This window comes from Salmo salar, chromosome ssa21, assembly GCF_905237065.1.
Source record: "Salmo salar chromosome ssa21, Ssal_v3.1, whole genome shotgun sequence".
NCBI classification, from domain to species: domain Eukaryota; kingdom Metazoa; phylum Chordata; class Actinopteri; order Salmoniformes; family Salmonidae; genus Salmo; species Salmo salar.
Genome location: NC_059462.1, coordinates 28,628,994 through 28,654,847, shown reverse-complemented (window position 1 = coordinate 28,654,847; position 25,854 = coordinate 28,628,994). Strand labels below are relative to the sequence as shown.

At 46.0% G+C, this 25,854-nt stretch overlaps 2 protein-coding genes and 1 non-coding gene across 4 annotated transcripts in view; 1 reads left to right on the top strand and 2 right to left on the bottom strand.

Annotated features, from left to right (window-relative positions):
• Positions 1-11,044, top strand: part of LOC106582113 (B-cell CLL/lymphoma 9 protein) — a 44,695-nt gene extending 33,651 nt beyond the window's left edge. The window contains 5 exon segments of the mRNA XM_014164866.2: positions 4,455-4,554; positions 4,961-7,130; positions 8,802-8,891; positions 8,894-9,070; positions 9,252-11,044. Coding sequence (XP_014020341.2) covers positions 4,455-4,554; positions 4,961-7,130; positions 8,802-8,891; positions 8,894-9,070; positions 9,252-10,306 — 3,592 coding nt within the window. The 3' untranslated portion in view covers positions 10,307-11,044.
• A 1,269-nt stretch (positions 11,045-12,313) lies between these two features.
• Positions 12,314-18,938, bottom strand: ppa6 (Lysophosphatidic acid phosphatase type 6). 2 transcript variants are annotated; one of them, XM_045704324.1, is made up of 11 exons: positions 18,765-18,938; positions 18,015-18,249; positions 17,711-17,839; positions 16,914-17,044; positions 15,750-15,829; positions 15,587-15,674; positions 15,329-15,461; positions 15,084-15,184; positions 14,781-14,873; positions 14,407-14,572; positions 12,314-13,372 (listed from the first exon to the last, which is right to left on the bottom strand). In XM_045704324.1, exons 2-11 carry the CDS (start codon positions 18,237-18,239, stop codon positions 13,238-13,240), a joined length of 1,281 nt encoding a protein of 426 aa, XP_045560280.1. In that variant the 5' UTR covers positions 18,240-18,249; positions 18,765-18,938; the 3' UTR covers positions 12,314-13,237. The 2 variants fall into 2 exon arrangements, with proteins under 2 accessions (XP_045560280.1, NP_001133278.1); NM_001139806.1 differs by having other exon boundaries at positions 18,015-18,254; positions 18,765-18,899.
• A 2,181-nt stretch (positions 18,939-21,119) lies between these two features.
• trnat-ugu (transfer RNA threonine (anticodon UGU)) lies at positions 21,120-21,193 on the bottom strand. Its single transcript has one exon. It is a non-coding gene; the product is annotated as a tRNA-Thr (tRNA).
• Between the last annotated feature and the right edge of the window lie 4,661 nt (positions 21,194-25,854).

Genomic DNA, 25,854 nt, shown 5'->3' with positions numbered 1-25,854 from the left:
CCCAGTTTAGGTCATCTAACAGTACGAACTCTGAAGATAGATGGGGGGGCAATCAATTCACATTTAGTGTCCAGGGCACAGCTGGGGGCACAAGGTGGTCTATAACAAACGGCAACGGTGAGAGACTTGTTTCTGTAAAGGTGGATTTTTAGAAGAAGAAGCTTGAATTGTTTGGGCACAGACCTGGATAGTATGACAGAACTCTGCAGGCTATCACTGCAGTAGATTGCAACTCCACCCCTTTTGGTAGTTCTATCATGTTGAAAAATGTTATAGTTAGGGATGGATATTTGGTGGCATTCCTAAGCCAGGGTTCAAACACGGCTAGGACATCAGGGTTGGCGGAGTGTGCTAAAGCAGTGAGTAAAACAAACATAGGGAGGAGGCTTCTAATGTTAACATGCATGAAACCAAGGCTTTTACGGTCAACAAATGAGAGCGCCTGTGGAGTAGGAGTAGTCGTCTAGTGCGTTCGGAACAGAGAGTAAAAGGAGCAGGTTTCTGGGCGTGGAAGAATAGATTCAAGGCTAGAGGTCGACCGATTATGATTTTTCAACGCCGATACCGATTATTGAAGGACCAAAAAAGCCGATACCGATTAATCGGCCGGTTGTTTTTATTTATTTGTAATAATGACAATTACAACAATACTGAATGAACACTTATTTTAACTTAATATAATACATCAATAAAATCAATTTAGCCATAAATAAATAATGAAACATGTTCAATTTGGTTTAAATAATGCAAAAACAAAGTGTTGGAGAAGAAAGTAAAAGCGCAATATGTGCCATGTAAGCAAGTTCCTTGCTCAGAACATGAGGTACATATGAAAGCTGGTGGTTCATTTTAACATGAGTCTTCAATATTCCCAGGTAAGAAGTTTTAGGTTGTAGTTATTATAGGAATTATAGGACTATTTACATTTACATTTAAGTCATTTAGCAGACGCTCTTATCCAGAGCGACTTACAAATTGGTGCATTCACCTTATGATATCCAGTGGAACAACCACTTTACAATAGTGCATATAAATCTTTTAAAGGGGGGGGGGGGGGGTTAGAAGGATTACTTTATCCTATCCTAGGTATTCCTTAAAGAGGTGGGGTTTCAGGTGTCTCCAGAAGGTGGTGATTGACTCCGCTGTCCTGGCGTCGTGAGGGAGCTTGTTCCACCATTGGGGTGCCAGAGCAGCGAACAGTTTTGACTGGGCTGAGCGGGAACTGTGCTTCCTCAGAGGTAGGGAGGCGAGCAGGCCAGAGGTGGATGAGCGCAGTGCCCTTGTTTGGGTGTAGGGCCTGATCAGAGCCTGAAGGTACGGAGGTGCCGTTCCCCTCACAGCTCCGTAGGCAAGCACCATGGTCTTGTAGCGGATGCGAGCTTCAACTGGAAGCCAGTGGAGAGAGCGGAGGAGCGGGGTGACGTGAGAGAACTTGGGAAGGTTGAACACCAGACGGGCTGCGGCGTTCTGGATGAGTTGTAGGGGTTTAATGGCACAGGCAGGGAGCCCAGCCAACAGCGAGTTGCAGTAATCCAGACGATTTGTATTTCATATACCTTTGACTATTGGATGTTCTTAAAGGCACTTTAGTATTGCCAGTGTAACAGTATAGCTTCTGTCCCTCTCCTCGCTCCTACCTGGGCTCGAACCAGGAACACATCGACAACAGCCACCCTCGACGCAGCGTTACCCATGCAGAGCAAGGAGAACAACTACTCCAAGTCTCAGAGCGAGTGACGTTTGAAACGCTATTAGCGCGCACCCGCTAACTAGCTAGCCATTTCATATCGGTTACACCAGCCTAATCTTGGGAGTTGATAGGCTTGAAGTCATTAACCGCAATGCTTGAAGTACAGCGAAGGGCTGCTGGCAAAACGCACGAAAGTGCTGTTTGAATGAATGCTTACGAGCCTGCTGCTGCCTACCATCGCTCAGTCAGACTGCTCTATCAAATCATAGACTTAATTAAAACATAATAACACACAGAAATACGAGCCTAAGGTCATTAATATGGTCGAATCTGGAAACTATCATCTCGAAAACAAAACGTTTTTCCTTTCAGTGAAATACGGAAACTTTCCGTATTTTATCTAACGGGTGGCATCCCTAAGTCTAAATATTTCTGTTACATTGCACAACCTTCAATGTTATGTCATAATTACGTAAAATTCTGGCAAATTAGTTCGCATCGAGCCAGGTGGCCCAAACTGTTGCATATACCCTGACTGCGTGCAATGAACGCAAGAGAAGTGACAGAATTTCACCTGGTTAATATTGCCTGCTAACCTGGATTTATTTTAGCTAAATATGCAGGTTTAGAAATGTATACTTCTGTGTATTGATTTTAAGAAAGGCATTGATGTTTATGGTTAGGTACAGTCGTGCAACGATTGTGCTTTTTTGCAAATGCGCTTTTGTTAAATCATCCCTCGTTTGGCGAAGTCGGATGTCTTTGTTAGGAAGAAATAGTCTTTACAGTTCGCAACGTGCCAGGCGGCCCAAACTGCTGCATATTCCCTGACTCTGTTGCAAGAGAAGTGACACATTTTTCCCTAGTTAAAAGAAATTAATGTTAGCAGGCAATATTAACTAAATATGCAGGTTTAAAAATATATATTTGTGTATTGATTTTAAGAAAGGCATTGATGTTTATGGTTGGAGCAACGTGTACCTAAGCGATTATATGCAACGCAGGACAGGCTAGATAAACTAGTAATATCTTTAACCATGTGTAGTTAACTAGTGATTATGATTGATAAGTTTAATGCTAGCTAGCAACTTACCTTGGCTTCTTACTGCAGTCGCGTAACAGGCAGGCTCCTCATGGAGTGCAATGTAAAGCAGGTGGTTAGAGCGTTGGACTAGTTAACTGTAAGGTTGCAAGATTGAATCCCCGAGCTGACAAGGTAAAAATCTGTCGTTCTGCCCCTGAACAAGGCAGTTAACCCACTGTTCCTAGGCCGCCATTGAAAACAAGAATGTGTTCTTAACTGACTTGCCTAGTTAAATAAAGGTGTAAAAAAAAAAGAAGAATCGGCCAAATCGGCGTCCAAAAATACCGATTTCCGATTGTAATGAAAACTTGAAGTCTGCCCTAATTAATTGGCCATTCCGATGAATCGGTCGACCTCTATTCAAGGCATAATGTACAGACATGGGTATGGTAGGATGTGAATACAGTGGAGGTAAACCTAGGTATTGAGTGACGATGAGAGAGGTTTTGTCTCTAGAGACATTTAAACCAGGTGAGGTTACCGCATGTGTGGGAGGTGGAACAAAAGAGCTACGTACGGCATATTGCGCAGGGCTGGAGGCTCTATAGTGAAATAAGACAATCACTAACCAGAACAGCAATGGACAAGGCATATTGACATTTGGGAGAGGCATGTGTAGCCGAGTGATCATGGGGACCAGTGGGTAGCTAGGCGAGCTGGAGCCACGGCGATTCAGACAGCTAGCGGGCCGGGGCTAGCAGGCTAGCAGAAGGGCCTTAGTGGGACGTTGCGACGGAGGAGTCTATTTTAGCCTCCTCGGATGGTTACGTCGGCAGACCAGTCGTGTTGGATTGGCAGGGCTCCTCCGTGTAGGCAGTAAAAGGCTCCAGGCCAATTGGCAAATAGGTATTGTTGCCCAAGAAATTGGCTGATGGACAGTCCGATATGCTCTAGACAAGGCAAAGCGTGGCTACTTTGAAGAATCTCAAATCTAAAATATATTTGGATTTGTGTTATTTCATAGTCTTGATGTCTTAACTATTATTCTACAATGTAGAAAATAGTAAAAATAAAGAAAAACCCTTGAATGAGTAGGTGTGTCCAAACTTTTGACTGGTACTTTATATATACTGTACAAAAATATAAACGCAACAATTAATAAGGCATTGTGACATCAATAAGGGATCGTAGCTTTCACCTGGTCAGTGTGTCATGGAAAGAGCCGATATTCCTAATGTTTTGAACACTCAGTGCACACACACTGTACACACGGAGGGGCCAGAGAATAATAACCAGTGTGCAGAAGCACATCATACTGCACATTTCTCTGAGAAAGTAGAGGAGACATCAAATCCAGAAATATTGCTCTCCTCCGAACATGTGAAAGCCTGCAGCTATGCTTTGTTTTCAGTGTGCTTGCCTGAAAGTGTGTGTGTGTGTGTGTGTGTGTTAGCTCAGATTAACACTGTCCTCTGTAGGGAATAGGAGATGAAAGATGTGGATGTTAATTGGAAAATGTGTGTAAAGTTGTTTGTTTAGTCTGTCAACCTTGGCATTCCCTTCATGCCCTTGTCTAACACTGCCGTCATTCTGCTGGCACACGTGGACACACACCACGCATGCGCACACACACACACACACACACACACACACACACACACACACACACACACACACACACACACACACACACACACAGACCGCTGACTGATGTGTGACTGTCTGGTTTCTGATCCTCAGGGCAGCCGATGCTGTTTTAACAGGACACTCAGAAAACATAATCAACTTCCACATGAAAAACATCTCCAACAGCAAGGACAAGACCCCCCTCCCACCCCTGGTAAGAACACACACACACAGTCTTGTATAACTAACCTAGTGGGGACACACAATTCAGTCCCCTTAAATGATATTTTCCCTAAACCTTACCTTAACCCTAAAACCTAACCTTAACCCTAACCCAGCTCCTATTCCAAATTCTAAGCCTAACACTAATTCTAACCTAAACCCTAAACCGCCTAGAAATAGCATTTGACCTTGTGGGGACTAACAAAATGTCCCCAGTTGGTCAAATTTTGGTTTGTTTACTATTCTTGTGGGGACTTAGTTAAACACACACAATGACAAAGGTGATGACCACAGGTCACTTGGCATACAGTCAGCTTTGATAAAGACTTACAAACCCTCACTTACTCAAGCCTCCTTGTTTTTAATTCCCTCTCTCTTTTTTCCTTTCTTCATTTTAGAACAATCAGACAGGACCCCTCCGAGGTGACTCCAAGCCCTCTCAGCAGTCATCTCACCCCTCAGACCAGAACCACCAGACAGTGTCTAAACCTGGCATGACTGATCAAGCTCCACTCCAGCCCCCTCCCCAGGGGATTAAGCCTGGTTCACTCACCCAGGAGGGGGCCTCCTCAGCAGGCATGGACCCCAAGAACATCCCTGGTAATACCATGGGTCCAGGTGACCAGACCCCTGGGTGCCAGCCTCAGTCCGAACAGGGCATGCCCCCTGTGAACCCCCCTCAGCCTGGGGAAGGAGGAGGGCCGGGGTCCATGGGAATGGGTCAGCCTGGTCTGACACCCCAGCAGCAGCAGCAGCAGCAACTGGCCCAGGAGCTTCTCAACATGGAGGCCAACACAGAGGGACTGTCCCAGGAACAGCTTGAGCACCGCCAGCGCTCCCTCCAGACCCTCCGAGACATCCAGCGCATGCTCTTCCCCGACGACCGCGACGCCCCACCGCCACCCGGCCCCCATGGGGGACCCCCACAGCCCCACGACGGCATGCCTGATGTGGGACCCAGGAGGCCGGAGCAGGGCCCTCTCCAGGCCATGATGGCCCAGTCCCAGAGCCTAGGTCCACCAGTGGGGCCAGGAGGGCCCCGACCCCAGGGACCCCCATTCGGCCCCCCGCATGGACACCCCAGAGACATGCCCCCCTTCCCAGATGAGCTGGGTCACATGATAGGTCCTGGGGGGTGTGGAGACGGAGATCACATGACCCCGGAGCAGGTGGCCTGGCTGAAGCTGCAGCAAGAGTTCTACGAGGAGAAGAAGAGGAAACAGGAAATGCATCACCGCCCACTTCCTCCCGACATGATGATGCACCCCCACGGGCCGCGCAGCATGATGAGAGGACCCCCACCGCCCTACCAGATGGGCCCCGGAGAGGTGTGGGGTCCAGGGGGGCCGGGAGGGCCATCAGAGCACTACCAGGAGCGCATTGCCATGGGCCCCAGAGGGATGCCGCCTCACATGCAGAGGATGCCAGGGTTCCCCCAGGGCATGATGAACCCTGATATGGAGGGACCCCCCAGGCCCGGAATGGGCTGGCCTGAAGACATGCCCCCCAGAATGGGGATGGGGGATGGCCGAGGGTTCCCAGGAGGGCCAGAGGGGATGTTCGGAGGTCCAGGGTTGCGGGGAGAGCGCTTCCCCAACCCCCAGTCAGTCCAGGAGGCCATGTTTCACCAGGGCATGGGGGGCGACAAGGGACCGGGCCTTCCTCCACAGATGATGATGGAGATGCAGAGGATGATGGGACACCAAAGAGGCAGCATGGAGCCAGGCAACGGGGGCGGGATGATGTTTCCCAGGATGCCTGGCGAGGGCCCCATGAGCCCCTCCTCCAGACTGGCTGTGATGGGGGGCCGGGACATGGGCCCTGAGTTTGGCATGGGCCCCCATGGGAACCCCCAACTACGAGATGGGCCAATGAATATGAGCCCAGACGAGATAATGAGAATGAGAGGGCCTCCAATGGACAACATGGGGCCCCAGGGGAGGCAGATGCAGGGGTCCCACTTCCCTGACCATCCCCAGCCAGGGGACTTCCCCATGGGGCCCGGACGGCCCTTCCCTGGGGGTCCTGGAATTATGAGGGGGCCTCATGGAGAGCAGCCCTACCGTGGCCTGGAGCACAGGACCACGCCTACGGGGGGCAACGGCCGCCTCAACCACCTTCCCCCCGCCGCCGGAACAGCCCAGGGCCAGAGGGGACGTAAGCCTGCAGAGCTGAACATCCAGTCAGGAGGGGCCAGCTCGCCCAGTCTCAATCCGCTCAAGTCCCCTCCTTTGAGGCAGGTGCAATCCCCCATGATGGGCTCTCCCTCTGGGAACCTCAAGTCCCCACAAACCCCCTCCCAGCTGGCTGGTATGCTCTCCGGCCCTCCGGGACCAAACGGCCCCCCTAACACTGCCAACTCGGCCCCAATGAAGTCCCCTCACTCTTTGATGGGGTCTGCTGGTGCCTCCCCAGTACATATGAGGTCCCCGTCCCTCCCCAACCCTTCTCCAGGGTGGGCATCCTCCCCCAAACCCCCCATGCCCAGCCCAGTACTCCCCCAGCAGCAGGGGGGAAAAACCCCCCTCAGTATGACCTCACCTAACATGATGGGTAACATGGAGCAAGGTACAGTACTTATTTGGCTTTATTCTTGTTTATGTTCTTTCTCCCTCCACCGCTCTCTTTTCTCTCTCGCTCGCTCTCTCGCTAATCAAATTTGATTTGTCACATACTTCGTAAACAACAGGTGTGGACTAACAGTGAAATGCTTACTTACGAGCCCTTCCCAACAATGCAGAGAGAAATAATAGAAAAGTAATAATAATAATAATAATAATAATAATAAATACACATTCAGTAATGATAACTTGGTTATATACATGGGTACCTGTACTCAGTTGATGTGCAGGGGTAAGAGGTGGATATGTACATATAGGTAGGAATAAAGTGACTAGGCAACAGGATAGATAATAAATGGTAACAGCAACGTATGTAACAGCAATGTATGTAACAGCAACGTATGTGATGAGTCAGTTGGTACCAAAATGGGAAATGCAGATAGTCCGGGTAGCTATTTGGTTAACTTGTGAACTAACTATTTAGCATTCTTGGGTGACTGGAGTCTTTGATCATTTTTAGGGCCTTCCTCTGACACCGCCTGGTATAGAGGTCCTGTATAGCAGAGCGCCCAGCCCCAGTGATGTACTGGGCCGTACGCACTACCCTGTGTAGTGCCTTGCAGTTGGATGCAAAGCAGTTGCCATATGAAGCTGTGATACAGCCAGTCAAGATGCTCTCAGTGGTGCAGCTGTAGAACGTTTTGAGGATCTGACGGCCCATGCCAAATCGTTTCAGCCTCCTGAGGGGGACGAGGCGTTGTCGTGCCCTCTTCACGACTGTGTTGGTGTGTGTGTGTGGACCATGGTAGATCCTTAGTGATGTGGACACCTGAGGAACTTGAAGCTCTCGACCCTCTTTACTACAGCCCCGTCGATGTGAATGGGCACATGCTCGACCCTCCTTTTCCGGTAGTCCACGATCAGCTCCTTTGTCTTGCTGAGGTCTCTGACCTCCTCCCTATAGGCTGTCTCATCTCTCTCTCCCCCTCTTTCTCTCAACTGCTGTGATAAACAACATAAGAAATGTGTATTTCAATTTCAAGACAGAGATAATATTCATTTTCAAAGAGATTTTAATACTTACTACCTTTCTCTTGAATGATGATTGGGTGAAGATGACCTAACGTCTTTAATAGAGGGCTGTTTTGTAATGTCTGTTGTCCAAGAGGTCTGAACAGACCTCTGTGTTGTGTATCAGGCAGGCTAGCATTTGTCTCAATCAGTCATCTTTAAATCATGTAATTTATAAGTCAATTGAAAGCATCATTCTCATCCATCTAAACACATTTTCCCAAAGCAGAAACACTCCCCCTTTTCAGGGAAATCACACCCCCTTGTGGCCATGTAACTGCACTATCTAAATTAATTCACGTCATTATTTACAATTAAAACATTTTAAAGTTTAATTTAACCTTTATTTAACTAGGCAAGTCAGTTAAGAACAAATTCTTATTTACAATGAGTGCCTACACCGGTCAAACCTGGACGGCGCTGGGCCAGTTGTGCGCCGCCCTATGGGACTCCCAATCACGGCCGGTTGTGATACACATGTATTGTATGTCTGTATCTAAAATGTGTTTGCCACAATGTCCCTTATATATCTATTTCAAACCAGGATATGTTTTGCTACCCAAGGTAAATAGTTCTTATATTTCATCTCTCTCTCCCCTCTCACCAGGTGGTAACGCCCCCCCCTCGTCAGGAGCCCAGTCTGGCCCCATGCCCCTCCAGGGGGGTCCAGGTGTCGCCCCGACCGGCAGCCCCTATTCCCTCCCCCCGAACCCACGCTATCCCAGAACCCCCTCTCCATCATGATGTCACGCATGTCTAAGTTCGCCATGCCAAGCTCCACCCCCCTCTACCACGACGCCATCAAGACGGTGGCGAGCTCGGACGACGACTCGCCCCCCGCTCGCTCCCCAAATCTACCCCCCATGAACAACAATGGTGAGTCGATGGAGACATGCCTAGAAGTCATGTTAAACCTCTTTTGAGATGTATTTTGAACCCTTTTTCATAGAGGTGTGACTCTGTTTACTCCACTTGATGTAGGTTTGAAATGATAACATGCTGTCTGTGTTGTATGGTGCAATAACATCCCTCTGTCTCTCTCTGTGGCCCTCTGTAGGTATGGGAATGAACCAGCACCAAGGTCCTCCTCGTATGATGGGCCCCGGCTCCTCTGGCTCCATGCCTGCCCTCAGTCCCCTGGGTATGACCCCCATGGGCTCCCAGCCTCTCTCCCACGGCATGCCCCAGCAGATGCCCTCTCCCAACGTTGGCCCGGGCATGATGCCCCATGGCATGATGATGCCCCCCAACCCCCAGGACCAAGGCATGGGCAACCCCCAGATGATGCCCCAGGGGCGCATGGGCTACCCCCACCGAGTGCAGGGCTACCCCCTGCCCCAGTCCCCCTCCCAGCAGGGTCCCTTCTCCCCCCACAACGGCCCCGGGCCCCAGGGCTTCCCAGGACATCCCATGGGCTTCCAGGGAGAGGGGGGTCCTATGGGGGGTCGGATGGGGAACATGCCCCATGGAGGGGGAGGTGACGGGGGTAGGCCCAACAACCCTGGAGGACCGCAGTTCAACATGCAGGGAGAGTTCAGTGATACAGATCTGCATGAAGTGATGCGAACAGGAGCATCCGGTATGCCAGAGTTTGACCTGTCCAGGATCATCCCATCAGAGAAGCCCAGCCAGACTCTGTCCTACTACCCTAGGGGAGGAGGAGATGGGCCCGGCCCAGGGGGGAAACCTCCACACATGCAGGGGATGATGCAGGGTATGATGGGGGAGGTCCCGCCCAGGATGGGCATGTCCATGCAAGGGATGGGGGGGATGCCTGGGGGGCCGGGAGGTGGTATGGCCCCCCAGGACATGCCCATGGGAAACCCTTCCCACAATCATATGCGGCCGCATGGGCCCCCAGGGTTCATGGGTCAGGGAATGATGGGACCCCAGCACCGGATGATGTCACCTGGGGGTCCGGGGGGCATGATGCAGGGGAAGGAGAGGGGAGTGCTCTACAACCACCCTGGGCCTGGGGGGTCGCCCAATATGATGATGTCACTACAAGGCATGGGTGCCCCACCCCAGCAGACGATGATGATGGGGGGGCATATGAGGCAGCGTGGCAGGGACATGGACATGGGGTTCAGCCCAGGGCCCGGAATGTTCTAACACACAACTCATAGAATCTTGGACCTTGAATGTTCTGAGCCGATATACAGTATAAGGATGGAATAAGTCACACAGCAGATAAGAGATGGATTAAAACGCAGGAAGTAAGGAATGAAAGACAGAGGTGGGTTCTCTGGATTGAAACATGTAGTGCAGAGGAGTGGGTAGTTAATGGCTTGTGGGAGCTACATAGCCCAGTACTTGTCTTTTACCACAAGCATTTCATTTAGTCTCTTCAGAAATGTCTGAATGTATGGGATTGCTGTGCTTCAATGTCAATTTAAACTGTTCAAGTGTTTTTTTTTCTTTTAAATCTCTGATTATAAGGGTGAGTTGAGCATCGGAGAGGAATGGAGTGAACCACCTTGGAGGACTGTACATCGACTTTTTCAAATCAGTTAAAAATCAACAATGGATAACAAACATAAAGACTTTGTGGAATAAAATCGTACTTTGAGAAGATTTCAATGGAACTCCATCTTCTCTCTGGCTCCATGGTTTTGACTATTTCTGTCCAGTATGACTGTGTGTGTGTTTTTGTTGTAAGTATGTATAGGGATTCTATCAATGACCTCTAAGCTCTCTTATCCACCTTTCATTGGGGGAGGGATGCCCCACTAAAGAACAGTACTGTTTTCCATTGGTGGGCTATTTTAATTTCCTTTGTAACTCCAGTGTATAACAAACCAAACTATGACCTCAAAGATACTAGTATTATTAAAAAAGCACAAACATGGATCAACGGAAGTGTCTTCTTTCTACATTTGAACATTTCTACCAGCCAGTCAGTGTGAATAGCGGTAGTACTGTTCTGTGTGCTCCGTTTCCTATTCCTGTTGCTGTTTGTTCTTCTATTGACTCTGGAATATCATTCCCACAGCATTAATCTCATAGAAAATGAACTGAGTGGGATCAGAATGTAGAACTGGTGAGCTCGTCATGTACTTTATAGTCGTCTCAGACATTAGTGGGACAGGTCTGTCAGTGAGCTAGTCAGGGGCTGTATGTATGGTGGTCTCAGACAGTGGAACAGGCCTCAGTCAGTGAGCTAGTCAGGGGCTGTATGTATGGTGGTCTCAGACATTAGTGGGACAGGCCTCAGTCAGTGAGCTAGTCAGGGGCTGTATGTATGGTGGTCTCAGTCAGTGAGCTAATCAGGGGCTGTATGTATGGCGGTCTCAGACAGTGGGACAGGCCTCAGTCAGTGAGCTAATCAGGGGCTGTATGTATAGTCGTCTCAGACATTAGTGGGACAGGCCTCAGTCAGTGAGCTAGTCAGGGGCTGTATGTATGGTGGTCTCAGTCAGTGAGCTAATCAGGGGCTGTATGTATGGCGGTCTCAGACAGTGGGACAGGCCTCAGTCAGTGAGCTAGTCAGGGGCTGTATGTATAGTCGTCTCAGACATTAGTGGGACAGGCCTCAGTCAGTGAGCTAGTCAGGGGCTGTATGTATGGTGGTCTCAGAAATTAGTGGGACAGGGTATCAAGAAAGCCAGACAGAAATCTGACCACCAACATCATCTAGGGCCAGAGTTTTTCCAGACCATATAACATTACGTTACTGCTCAAGTCACATGGTCAGGAAAAACTAAGATCCCTACTTAGCATAGATTTGACTTCCTCACCCGTCTGTGTAAGCTTGTCATGTGTACCTCTTTGGTTCAGAGACGTCTGCCAAGTCTGTGGCAATGGAAGACAAAAGATATTGGCCGTGTTTGAGTGGATCAAAACTGCAATGTATCAGACAGTGCCATTGTTCCACTCTAATCAGGGACTTTAGACCTGGGACAAAAGGTAGGTGCAATTAATTAGCAGGTAGAACAGAAAACAAGCAGGCTCCAGACCTCGTAGGGTAAGAGTTGAATACCCCTGAATTCTAATACAACATGACTGAAAGGTGAGGTTCAGGTATCGTTACGAGGCCTACTGACTGACCATATATGACCACTGGTGTTGAGATTGGACCACAATTTGCATTGCTATGCTGCACAGTAGTGAGAGACAAAGCCTTGACCAACTCTCTTTTATTTCTCTCCACCACTCCAAAGCAAAGTCAAAGAATTTCAGGGCAACTCTCCATGATTTGGCATACAACTAACAAGCAAATTAAATCACTCCAGTGTGGGTGTGTATATTTGCTCATAGGTCCATGCATTTAATTTATACAATCAACAAATTCCTAAAAAAAAAAGGCACCTACTGTTTCACTCACAACATATTTTTAATTCCCTTTTAACAGGTTCTAAAATGAATGATTTGGAGTGGGTAAACGTGCACACACACATTTTGGTTCCCTTGGTTTATGAACACTACGTACATGATGTGCTTGGTTATCCCCTGAGGAAAAGATTGTAGTTTGATATGAAGAAATTTAGTTCACTCTAAAAGCAACAAAGCCAGAACATATTTCAGAAAGTAAATATCTAGAATCTGGTGCACTATATTCTATAGTGCATAAAGTAATCAGATATTCTGCGTGCATAGTCACAGAATGTAAACATATGAATATAAATTGGTAACACATACTTATTTTTTAGGCAGATTATATTATCACCAGATCATTTATATAATTAAGACCTCTAAGTAAAACTGTCTTCATCTTAACCAGTATGAGCAGTAACACACAGGATGCCCATTGCCCTGATATCAGCTGGATGTGGTTTCAAAGCCAGTTATACACTTTGACAGTGAAGCTATATTTGTGCGTTTAGACAGTAATACAGACGTTTTCAAAGTCTGAGACAGTGGGCCTCCCTTCAATGAGCATTAAGACAACTGCGTACTCACACTTTGAAAACCTCTGTTGTAATACACTGGCTAGCGATAGGCAAATGCTAGGCTAGGGCTGGAGAGTGGATGTCTCTGGTGGGATGTAAACATGGTGGCTGGTAACAGTGAGTGCATGGGGTAGAGCTGGGGGTCGCAGAAGCCTCAGGGGTCAGCCACGCCCTTTGTGCGGTTGCAGAGTGACTCGTAGAGCTCAAAGGTCAGCGAGTAGTTGGAGAGGGCCTGCTTGAACTCCTGCAGGGGGCAGTAGACTCCACTACAGCCTGGAACCAACTGGTCCTACAGAGACGGATCAAAATAAAGAATGTGTAAGAAAGACACTAACCACGTTTCCATCCACAGTTATGAGAGTAAAGTCATGCTGTCTAAAAAAATAATGACAGCTGTGATTTTATAAATGCAGATCATTTGTTCGTTCAACATGGTGGGACCTTTTTGTATTGGTAAAATGTATTATGCGAGAAATTGTGAAAACTGACTCAGTAAACCATGCAGTTTATTAGGCTACAGATTAAATAAGTTATGATGCACTTTCACCACCCTGTGAAGTTCAAGGTGATGAGCTTGATGCTCCTTTCCAATAAATATTGAGGGTCGTATTCTGGTGACATGATGATCGATGCACCACTGCCGTTTGACAGATAGTATCCACAATAATCTCATCATGTAGACTAGCCTGCCGCATGTGCCAAGAGGAGAGGAGGCACATTTCCTATTTAACGCAACAATTGTGACAAAACTATCAGTAGCGTTAACATGGAAACACAAAACTTTAGATTTAAACTTTAGCGAAAAAGTACATTGTACATGCATTGATTATTTTTTTATCCACAACAAGTCAGTTTGGTGAAAACATTTTCTTTATGTGGATTTTAGAATATTCACATGAAAATCTGTCACCAATAGCAAAGGTGCATATAAGATGGTGGCCCCCCATGTACTTACCACAAATGTCTCATTTGCTCAGCTCGCCGTATTGTACAATGTTCTCCATTACTCTTTTTTTATATTAGCATTAGCACAGTATACATGATCCCAATTCTAGCTCGAATACTGCAGCATTTTGAAAAAAATTAATTGTGCTGATTTACTGGCACATTGGACCATGTTGCGCGCCGTAGTTTAAGAACTCTATGGATAGTGCTAAAAACAATGATGTCATATCTGAATTCCTCCATCTTTATGCACCTTCACCATTGGATGGAAACCTAGCTATACAAACAGATCACTGACTCTCGGAGAGAAACAGAGTCTGGAAATTGTTTCAATATTATGTGCACACTTCTGTGAGCCCTGCATCCTCCCTAGCCTACCTGGCCAATGTAGGACACTTTGACGAAGGCCTCTTTGGTCTGCCGGTGCTGGTGCAGCTCCAGGGTGATGTCTGAAGCGTACGGTGGCCATCGCATGTCAAAAATCCCCAGAGCCATGAGACAGGGTATCAGAGTGGTGTCGTGGGCAGAGTAAAGGAAGAGCTTCCTGACAGAGAAACATATGCATAAATGCCCTCAGATTTCAGATGTTTAGCAACGAGTAGGGGTGGGGAACAAAACGTTCTAAGGATGTGCCATTCGGAAAAGGACATTTGCTACCATCAATTGGTTGGGTTGAGAACTGCAGCTCTACAAATCTCTGTTACTGGCTCTGTTCTAATGGACAGGTTCATGTTAATGTTACAGTAGTTCACCTGTTAGGCTCTGAGGTTGTGTCCTGTAGTTTATCTTCTATGTTGCCCATTAGGATATGCAGGAGGGGACCCACACACAGCTGCAGGTTCTCCCTAGTCGCAACAAACCAACCCCAGAGAAGATTAAGAAAACAACTGTCTTGGGTGATTTTTTTAAAACACCTCTAATGCACAGTGGACTGTGATTTCATAATGTGGAATAAGGAAGCATATGCTCATGGAACAGGGAACTATTTTCTGTGTGTTCTACTCCCCGACCCTCTACACATGCTGATCTGTATTTAAATCCCTCTGCCCTTTGACCTCTTGCTGGGTTCGTAGATGTGGTAGATCATCTCCACAGCTCTCCTCTCCACTGTGTTTCTCCAGGAGTCAAGGACTGGTGGGCAGGGTAGGCCGTGGGTCTGTTTGAACACACATATTGTAACGTTAAAATGGCAATGCAATGCAGTGATAGTACCACTCATATCTTTTGACCACATAATCAACTTCGGTAACAAAAGGATATTTTTTAGTCATGGTATTGTATTTTTGTTGTTTTGTGTCACCTCTCTTGCCACCATGTCATCCCTGATGAGGATGAAGTCAACCCGTTGTTGGGCAGCGATGCCCAGAGCACTCTTGATGCTGCTCAGGTCCGCAGCAATGTCTGGCAGAGTGGATGACTCCGCCCAGCGATGACTACAGCACACACAGCCAATCACAAAAACCAACACGAGAGAAACATCCAATCACAAAAATCAATGAGTGAGGGATCCAGCCAATCACAAAAACCAACAAGAAAAGGGACCCAAGCAGCCACTCACCCGCTGAGGAGTTTGAGCAGTCTGCATCCATGGTAGTTAGGGTACAGGATCTCTGACTCGGCCTCAGTCGTCAGAATGGGAACCATGTCTTCAGGAGAGGGGGAGCAACATTAGGAGATAGACCAGTATTTCCTATGACACACAAACACAAACTGACACATACCTCTCTGGCTTTGATAGAACAGCCCTGCCACCAGGCACTTGGCAGACTCTATGGTTCTCACAATGTTAGTGGAACGCACACTGGGAGAGAGAGAAGAAAATATCAATGTCTTGTGGGCTACATGTACTCTGTCACAGATCTTACAATCGTGTTGTAGTAGGAGTGTACTTTACCATAATCAGTTATCAACCTGTACGGTATGTTCTTGTTCTGTTAACTACTCATGTCCCCTTTATGGACCGAGCGCCTATAGTCATGCAGTGTATGAGCAATGTAATTATGCCATTGCTAATTACTTTAGTAAATGTAAAGCTCATGTTCACATCCTTGTATTCAGTGTTTTTCTTTTTAGATCCATAAAGTAAGAACAGTACATTATGTTACCTAACCTGGGGCCCAGATATTTCTGCTATACCCTTTAACGTTGTCAAGCAAAACAAAGAGGGAGTTGGCTACAGAACCAGATGTGACTACCAGGCTACTGGTGATGATCACATGATGTGTCTGTACTTACTTGACCTCTGTAGGACTGAAAGTGGGGTTGAGGATGGCTGTGGTACTTACTTGACCTCTGTAGGACTGAAAGTGGGGTTGAGGATGGCTGTGGTACTTACTAAACCTCTGTAGGACTGAAAGTGGGGTTGAGGATGGCTGTGGTACTTACTAAACCTCTGTAGGACTGAAAGTGGGGTTGAGGATGGCTGTGGTACTTACTAAACCTCTGTAGGACTGAAAGTGGGGTTGAGGATGGCTGTGGTACTTACTAAACCTCTGTAGGACTGAAGGTGGGGTTGAGGATGGCTGTGGTACTTACTAAACCTCTGTAGGACTGAAAGTGGGGTTGAGGATGGCTGTGGTACTTACTAAACCTCTGTAGGACTGAAGGTGGGGTTGAGGATGGCTGTGGTACTTACTAAACCTCTGTAGGACTGAAGGTGGGGTTGAGGATGGCTGTGGTACTTACTAAACCTCTGTAGGACTGAAGGTGGGGTTGAGGATGGCTGTGGTACTTACTAAACCTCTGTAGGACTGAAGGTGGGGTTGAGGATGGCTGTGGTACTTACTAAACCTCTGTAGGACTGAAGGTGGGGTTGAGGATGGCTGTGGTACTTACTAAACCTCTGTAGGACTGAAGGTGGGGTTGAGGATGGCTGTGGTACTTACTAAACCTCTGTAGGACTGAAGGTGGGGTTGAGGAAGGCTGTGTCCTGGATGTATCTCTTCCTCAGCCTCTCTCCCAGCTCATACAGCTGCTGCATGCCCACCGTGGTGAGCTGACCTGGGTACGTACCTCCCTGCAGGGGAGAGGAACAGGGTCAGGAGTCAAAGGTTGCCAAGACAGTCAATCCAAAATGGCATCACCAGTGTCTATCCATTGTGTATCCGCAGAGTAGTACTGTGGTATGCCAGGTGCACCGTGAGACAGACACAATCCTCCGGAGAGTCTCCCAGCAATCTCCCGCTGAGTGAAGGACAAATCTCTCGGTATATGCTCATTGGTTATCTGTTCGTTCCCTCATTGCCAGGTCCAGACCATAACAGTCAGAGCTGAGTCAGAGTGAACCATAGATTGTTCTTTCACTTGAACAGGCCTTTAGCTGAGATACAGCCCCTGGTCTAAGCCTCAGGAGACGGTCTCCCAGGGTGCAAAGTCCTGCTTTATGATGACCCCTACCCTCAAAGACCACTAATAGATTTAATGGGCAACTAGAATTTCGATCCTGACACGTCGTGCCAGTGTGGTGTGTGATGTTACTGGTCTGGAGAGGGAAATCCTAATGGTTGACAGCTGGCTGTGAGTAACCCAGTAACAGTGACATATGTCTCTATGGAGTCCATGCCAGCACACCGACGTGACAACTTAAACCCATTAACCGTACTTATCCAAGCGCTGCCTACTCCTTTCCTTATCTCTCTAGGCACTACTTCCTCTGCTCGCTAACAGACACAGGCACACTCACGGTCAGTATGTTGGCCCGGTAGCTGTCCTCCACCGGTGAGGGCGGCCGTGGACCTCCTTCCAGGTCTGTCACCACATAGTTGATCTGTGTGTGTGCTGGGGGTTCCAGGAGGTTAGGCACCCACTGGGCCTGATACAGACAGGACAAGGAAAAAGGTTAGACTTCCAGATGCTGGTGAACATACCTTCATATGCCTTGTCTTGGAGATCAGGCTAAGATGAATGGCTTTCCCTCAACTTCAAGTCCTGGGAGACAGAGCATCAGGTCTGTCAGATGTTCTTGTGTGACACAGGTGGTCTCTCACCTCCATGATGCCTGGTATAGACTTCAGCGGGGTTCGGGCTCCGTGGCGGAACAGGACTTGCACGAGTTTGAGCTCGTAAGGAAAAGGTGGTTCCGTGCATGTGCGGTCCGAACCTGAATCCGTCTGAGTTGGTTCTGTCTTCTTATGAGACCAGAGCATGGATCCAAACGCCATGGACACCGAGCCCAAAACACCTGCTTTGGTCCAGAGGTTCCTCGTCCTCATGCTTACGTTACTATACTGCCGAGACAGACCACACAATACCAACATTGAACATAGGCAGTGTGCTAGCTAGCAAGCTATCATTTGCAGCTAACGTTAACCATGTTTAGTGATCTGCTTAAGATTTTAGCTAACGTTAGCAAACGTTATTCCAATCTTTATTTTTCGGTAACTAACGTTATCTAGGTAACGTACTGTATACAACTACATTCTGGGTAAACCTGGCACTTGATCTTTTGGTGTCGATGGTAGCAAGTTATGAAGCAGGCGTTTGAAACAAGCTGGCTGTGTCGGTAAGCTAACGTTAGTCAATATATGTCAATATTGAGAATGTGCTGCAGACTGATGAGGTTAGCTAGCTAGCTAGCGATACAGTCGATATCTCAACTAATGTCAAAGCCATTCAAGTAACGTTAGCTAAATATGGAACGTTAACTAGCTAACCAGAAATTGATTCATTTTCGGGTTAGCTAGCTCTTTAGCTACTTCAATGGCACAAGATATTGAACTCAAATGTACAGAACTTACGTTTAAATACCACTGGAACAGTTATTAACTAGTTTAAAAACAAATAAAAGACATCGACTAACTCAGTGTATTTTGAAAACACGGCACCCGGCTAGGGACAAAATGTTTTTTGGAATATGTAGTCATTTCTGGTGTGATCCATGCTTTGAAAGTGAAACTGCTCTTCACGGAAAAGCTACCCACATGCGTCATTTCCCTCCCATGCCCCTCATTACCGTAAGCACAGCGTGGTGCCCATATAAATATAGCGCAATAATGTATGAAGTGGGAAATAAATTAAAGCTAAACAGACAATATACAGGTAATTACCAAAAATAAGGGAAACCCTTGAGTAAATGAGTCATAAAAGTATATTGAAAGCCGGTGCTTCCACACAAGTGTGGTTCCTGAGTTAATTAAGGGGCTCCGAGTGGCGCAGCGGTCTAAGGCACTGCATCTCAGTGCTGGAGGCGTCACTACAGACTCTGGTATGATTACCGGCTGTTTCACAACCGGCTGTGATTGGGAGTCCCATAGGGTGGTGCACAATTGGCCCATCATCGTCCGGGTTAGGGTTTGGCTGGGGTAGGCCGCCATTGTAAATAAGAATTTGTTCTTAACTGATTTGCCTGCAGGTTCAGACAGCCTATAGGGAGGAGGTCAGAGACCTGGCAGTGTGGTGCCAGGACAACAACCTCTCACTCAATGTGAGCAAGACAAAGGAGCTGATTGTGGACTACAGGAAAAGGCAGGCCGACAGGCCCCATTAACATCGCCTGGGCTGTAGTGGAGCAGGTTGTGAGTTTCAAGTTCCTTGCTGTCCACATCACCAACAAACGAACATGGTCCAAACACACCAAAACAGTCGTGAAGAGGGCACATCAACACCTTTTCCCCCTCAGGAGACTGAAACAATTTGGCATGGGTCCTCAGATCCATGAAATGTTCTACAGCTGCACCATCGAGAGCATCGTGACCAGTTGCATCACCATCTGGTATGGCAACTGCTCGGCATCTGACTGTAATGCGCTACAGAGGGTAGTGCGTATGGCCCAGTACATCACTGGGGCCAAGCTTCCTGCAATCCAGGACCTATATACTAGGCGGTGTCAGAGGAAGGCCCTAAAAACTGTCAAAGACCCTAGTCACCCAAGTTATAGACTGTTTTCTCTGCTACCGCACGGCAAGCGGTACCGGAGCGCCAAGTCTAGGACCAAAAGTCTCCTTAACAGCTTCTACCCCCAAGCCATAAGACTGCTGAACAATTAATCAAATGGCCACCGGACTATTTACATTGACACCCCCCATCTCCATTTGATTTTACACTGCTGCTACTCGCTGTTTATTATCTATGTATAATCACTTCACCCCTACCTACATGTACAAATGACCTCTAACCTGTACCCCCGCATATTGACTCGATACCGGTACCCCCTGTATATAGCCTTGTTATTGTTATTTTGTTGTGTTACTTTTTATTATTTTTTACTTTTGTTTATTTGGTAAATATTTTCTTAACTCTTTCTTGATCTGCACTGTTTCGTTAAGGTCTTGTAAGTAAGCATTTCACGGTAAGGTCTACCTGAATACCTGTTGTATTCGGCGCACCTGACAAATACAGTTTTATTTTATTTTATTTGAAATAAAGGTTACAAAAATAAATGAAAAAAAAGCTATGAACATCCCATCATGCTTAGGGTCATCTAACATGGCTATGCCCTAGGATGACAATGCCCCATCCACAGGGCATGAGTGGTCACTGAATGGCTTGATCAGCATGAAAACGATGTAAACCATATGCCATGGCCATCTCAGTCACCAGATCTCAACCCAATTGAACACTTATGGGAGATTCTGGAGTGACGCCTGAGACATCTACCACCATCAACAAAACACCAAATGATGGAATTTCTTGCGGAAGAATGGTGTCGCACTCTCCAATAGAGTACCAGACACTTGCCAAGGTGCATTGAAGCTGTTCTGGATCGTGGTGGCCAAACGCCCTATTGAGACACTTTATGTTGGTGTTTCCTTTATTTTGTGTTTTATGCATTTTATAAATATAGGCCTATGGTCTATTGTTTTATGTGTGGAGATTTACTTGTGAACTAAATCTTTTAATCTTTTTACTGACTGGAATTGAAATTGAATCAACGCCCCAGTGCCTTGTCTGCAACTTGAACTTTAGACCCATCTTGTGTACTTTAGTGTGTAAGTCATAAAGTAGATACACATTGGATGTTATGATGTATTTGTATTATCTAATGATGAAGCTGATACATTTACTTTTTAGTCATTTAGCAGACACTCCTATCTAGAGCCACTTACAGTAGTGAATGCATTCTAAACATTTTATACATTTTTTCTTTCCGTACTGGTCCCCCATGGGAATCGAACCCACAACCCTGGCGTTACAAACACCATGCTCTACCAACTGAGCCACACGGGACAATGACTACATGTTCAGACAGGCAATATGATAAAAAATGAATATCCAATGATGATAATGATAGCCTGTTCATTTTATTGGAGACAATTAGTAGTGTGAATGAAGGCTATCTGCAACTAGTAAGATTGCATGTATGCAGGCCTACAGTAGACAGGGTAGAGGGTAGGAAATGTAGTTTTGATCAGTGTTTCCCAGAGTACCCTAATTGAGGAAGGACCTGCCATACCGTATAAAATCATTCCTTGGACGACCAGATGAGCGCTTCTATAGAGGGAAGGTCTTGTGTAGAGTTAGCCATAGTGTGGCGTTTCAATGTCAATTAATTTCCTTGAGGGCAACCATATCGAGGACAAATGTTTGGGCTGTGGTCGACTTTACTGCGAAAGTTTGTGTTACATTCATTTCTGGCAGACAAATTCATTTGACAGATTAGTTATATTTTATTGCAGGCTTTACAGGAACAGGAACAGGAACAGGAACATGACATTGAAATGTCCACAGAGAAATAGAAACCAGTCTGTTGGCATTCCAAAAGAGGTTCCTCTACTCTATAGAAAAATAAAATATGATTCATGATATTATAAAGGGGGCTGTATATTCCAAAACCCCAAAAGCCTAGTGCAAAATCAGTTTAGAACTTCACAGGTTGTGGTTATGCCTTCTTTAGTAGCCTCCAGGCCTAGACATGTTATTTTCTGACTAGCCTCACATTTAAACAAAACTAAATCACATTTAAGCAAATATGAAAATACATGTACTGCCAAGAGATAGATAGCTACCAATGTGACAATCAATCAACTGTTTCACACAGTCACATTAAAGTACAGATAACTGACAAAAAAATGGAAACACAAATAAATGATTGATACAAAGTATATTGAAAGCAGGTGTTTCCACACAGGTGTTGTTCCTGAGTTTAAGCAATTAACATCCTTATGGTCAAGTATAAAAATGCTGGGCAGGGAATTATTTTGGCTACCATGGCTATGCCTCCTGACAATGCCCCTACTCAGAAGGCACAAATGGTATGATGAGCATGAAAATTATGTAAACCATATGCCATGGCTGCCTCAGTCACCAGATCTCAACCCAATTGAACACTTATGGGAGATTTTGGAGCAATGCCTGAGACAGTGTTTTCTACCACCATCAACAAAATGCCAAACCATGGAATTTCTTGTGAAAGAATGGTGTCGCATCCCTCCAATAGAGTTCATAGACACTTGTAGAATCCATGCATTGAAGCTGTTCTGGCTCGTGGTGGCCCCACACCCTATAAAGACACTTTATGTTGATGCTTTATTTTTCATTTTGGCAGATACCTGTAATTTTGTTATAGGAAAGGAATTACACTGTATTTTAAAGGTTCAAGGGGAAATGACTCCACCTCGTGGCTAAAAAAAAACTGAAACATGGAGATATACTGAAGGACAATCAACTTTTCAAGCTTGTGCCTTGTCTTGATTCAAGCTAAATTATTTGTTTTCATATATGGCTTTTGAACACACTGTTCTTTCACATCAGGACATTTTCTCAAATCTAACATGGAGCTGAAAGTCTCTGCCTTTGATCCTTTTGTAGATTAACTTTTCATAGGCACTTGATTACTATCTGTTCCCGAGCGCATAAAACCTTATGTAATGATTGGAGTCTGTTGAATGGAGAAAACACTTTTCTTTTTTGCACAGCGGTCCCTTGTTCTGATTTCTGACTGAAAGATAATGCTTGTGCTATGTTACTGTATACAGTGCATTCGGAAAGTATTCAGACCTCCTGACTTTTACCACATTTTGATACGTTACAGCCTTATTCTAAAATTGATGAAATATTTTTTTTCCCTTATCAACCGACTTACAATACCTCATAATGACAATGCGAAAACAGGTTTTTAGAAATTCTGGCAAATTTATAAATAATAAAAAACAGAAATACCTTATTTACATAAGTATTCAGACCCTTTGCTATGAGACTCGAAATTGAGCTCAGGTGCATCCTGTTTCCATTGATCATCCTTGAGATGTTTCTACAACTTGATTGGAGTCCACCTGTGGTAAATTCAATTGATTGGACATGATTTGGAAAGGCACACAGCTGTCTATATAAAGTCCCACATTTGACAGTGCATGTCAGAGCACAAACCAAGCCATGAGGTCAAAGGAACTGTCCCTAGAGCTCCGAGACAGGATTGTGTCGAGGCACAGATCTTGGGAAGGGTACCAAAACATTTCTGCAGCATTGAAGGTCCCCAACAACACAGTGGCCTCCATCATTCTTAAATAGAAGAAGTTTGGAACCACCAAGACTCTTCCTACAGCTTGCTTCCAGGCCAAACTGAGCAATCGGGGAAGAAGGGCCTTGGTCAGGGAGGTGACCAAGAACCCGATGGTGGCTCTCACAGAGCTCCAGGGTTCCTCTGTGGATATGGGAGAACCTTTCAGAAGGACAACCGTCTCTGCAGCACTCCACCAATCAGGCCTATATGGTAGAGTGGCCAGGCGGAAGACACTCCAAAGTAATAGGCACATGACAGCCTGCTTGGAGTTTGCCAAAAGCCAACTAAAGGACTCTCAGACAATGAGATTCTCTTTGGCCTGAATGCCAAGTGTCACTTCTGGAGGAATCCTGGCACCATCTCTACGGTGAAGCATGGTGGCGACTGCATCATGCTGTGAGGATGTTTTTCAGCGACAGGGACGACTGGGAGACTAGTCAGGGTCAAGGGATAGATGAACGGAACAAAGTACAGGCAGATCCTTGAAGAAAACCTGCTCCAGAACCTCAGAACCTCAGACTGCGGTGAAGGTTCTCCTTCCAACAGGACAACAACCCTAAGCACAAAGCCAAGACAATGCAGGAGTGGTTTCGGGACAAGTCTCTGAATGTCCTTGAGTGGCCCAGCCAGAGCCTGGACTTGAACCCGGTCGAACATCTCTGAAGAGTCCTGAAAATAGCTGTGCAGCGATGCTCCCCATCCAACCTGACAGAGCTTGAGAGGATCTGCAGAGAAGAATGGGAGAAGCTCCCCAAATACAAGTGTGCCAAGCTTTTAGCATCATATCCAAGAACACTTGAAGCTATAATCACATCCAAAGGTGCTTCAACAAAGTACTGATTAAAGGTTCTTAATTCTAAAAGGTCTGAAATGTAATATTTCATTTAAAAAAATGGTTGCAAATCTTTTTGTAAAACCTGTTTTTGCTTTGTCATTATGGGGTATTGTGCGTAAATTGATGAGGGGAAAAATACAATTTAATAAGGCTGTAACGTAACAAAATGTGGAAAAAAATGTAAGGGGTCTGATTACTTTCCGAATGCAGTGTCTGCAATCAGGATTGAACACAGAGAAAACAGCTTCTCCTGCTATATTTGAAGCTGATATAGTGCACAATGGATTGCATTGCAGAGATCTGTGTCCCAATTTCACTTTGCAAACTGCTGCAGATAGCCTCCGTCACTGGATCGCAGGGATCAGGGGACCACACTCTGTGGTCAGACCCCTGAAAATAGGTTTTTTTCCTCCTCTGACAGCAGTGTGTGTGTGTGGGCGTGTGCGCGTCTCTGTGTGTATGTGTGTGTTTCCATTTGCAAGCATGTACATGTTTGTGTTATTATAATCAGCAGCTGGGTAGACAGTGGGACAGTTTTTGGCACACAGAATATGCAAGTTTAACGTACACTATTCTTAGACTTTAAAGAAAGATCTACTGTAATTCTCTGATCTATAAAACATAAAAACATACAATGTGCAATTATCTATTATTTCAAGGCTTTTCCCAAATTGTGATTTAAAAGGTGTATCTTTCTTTTGCATCAAGATCAATATTTGATCACAGTTATATTGTCCATATTTCAAGCTTGGCCAGGCTCTTATTGCTCTAACAAAAAACATCAGTTCTCCCAACGGTCACAATCTTAAAGCTCAGTCTAATATGCGGAAGCTCTCAAGATCCACTCAACCCACTCCCAGTGAGCTTACAGACCCCAAGGTCTCTCTTCCTGTGGTGCTCTTGGAGCTGTAGACCAGACAATCCTCCACAGTTTCCCCCGTTTTGGGCTGCTGCTCCTGGGTTTGTATGGCCAGCCTGGTGCCTTCTGAATGGATCCACTTGGAGTTTGCCAACACATCCATCTTTAGCCCCAGTCTGTATTACACTACTGGTAAAACGTTTTAAAACAACTACTCATTCAAGGGTTTTTCTTTATTTTTTATTATTTTCTACATTGTAGAATAATAGTGAAGACATCAACACTATGAAATAACACATATGGAATCATGTAGTAACCAAAAAAGTGTTAAAAAAATCCAAATATATTTGAGATTTGAGATTCTTCAAATAGCCACCCTTTGCCTTGATGACAGCTTTGCACACTCTTGGCATTCTCTCAACAAGCTTCATGAGGTAGTCACCTGGAATGCATTTCAATTAACAGGTGTGCCCTCTTAAAAGTTAATTTGTGGAATTTATTTCCTTCTTAGTGCGTTTGAGCCAATCAGTTGTGTTGTGACAAGGTAGGGGGGGTATATAGAAGATATCCCTATTTGGTAAAAGACCAAGTCCATATTATGGCAAGAAGAGCTCAAATAAGCAAAGAAAAATTACAGTCCATCATTACTTTAGGACATGAAGGTCAGTCAATATGGAACATTTCAAGAACTTTGAA

Excerpts from the sequence above, each read along its gene's own strand:
- ppa6 (XM_045704324.1), bottom strand. The coding sequence starts at position 18,239 with ATGAGGACGAGGAACCTCTGGACCAAAGCAGGTGTTTTGGGCTCGGTG. Across the intron at positions 15,675-15,749 it reads GTTCTATCAAAGCCAGAGAG|ACATGGTTCCCATTCTGACG; the intron begins GTATGTGTCAGT and ends CCTCTCCTGAAG. Across the intron at positions 13,373-14,406 it reads AAGTGTCCTACATTGGCCAG|GACCAGTTGGTTCCAGGCTG; the intron begins GTAGGCTAGGGA and ends CCGTCTCTGTAG.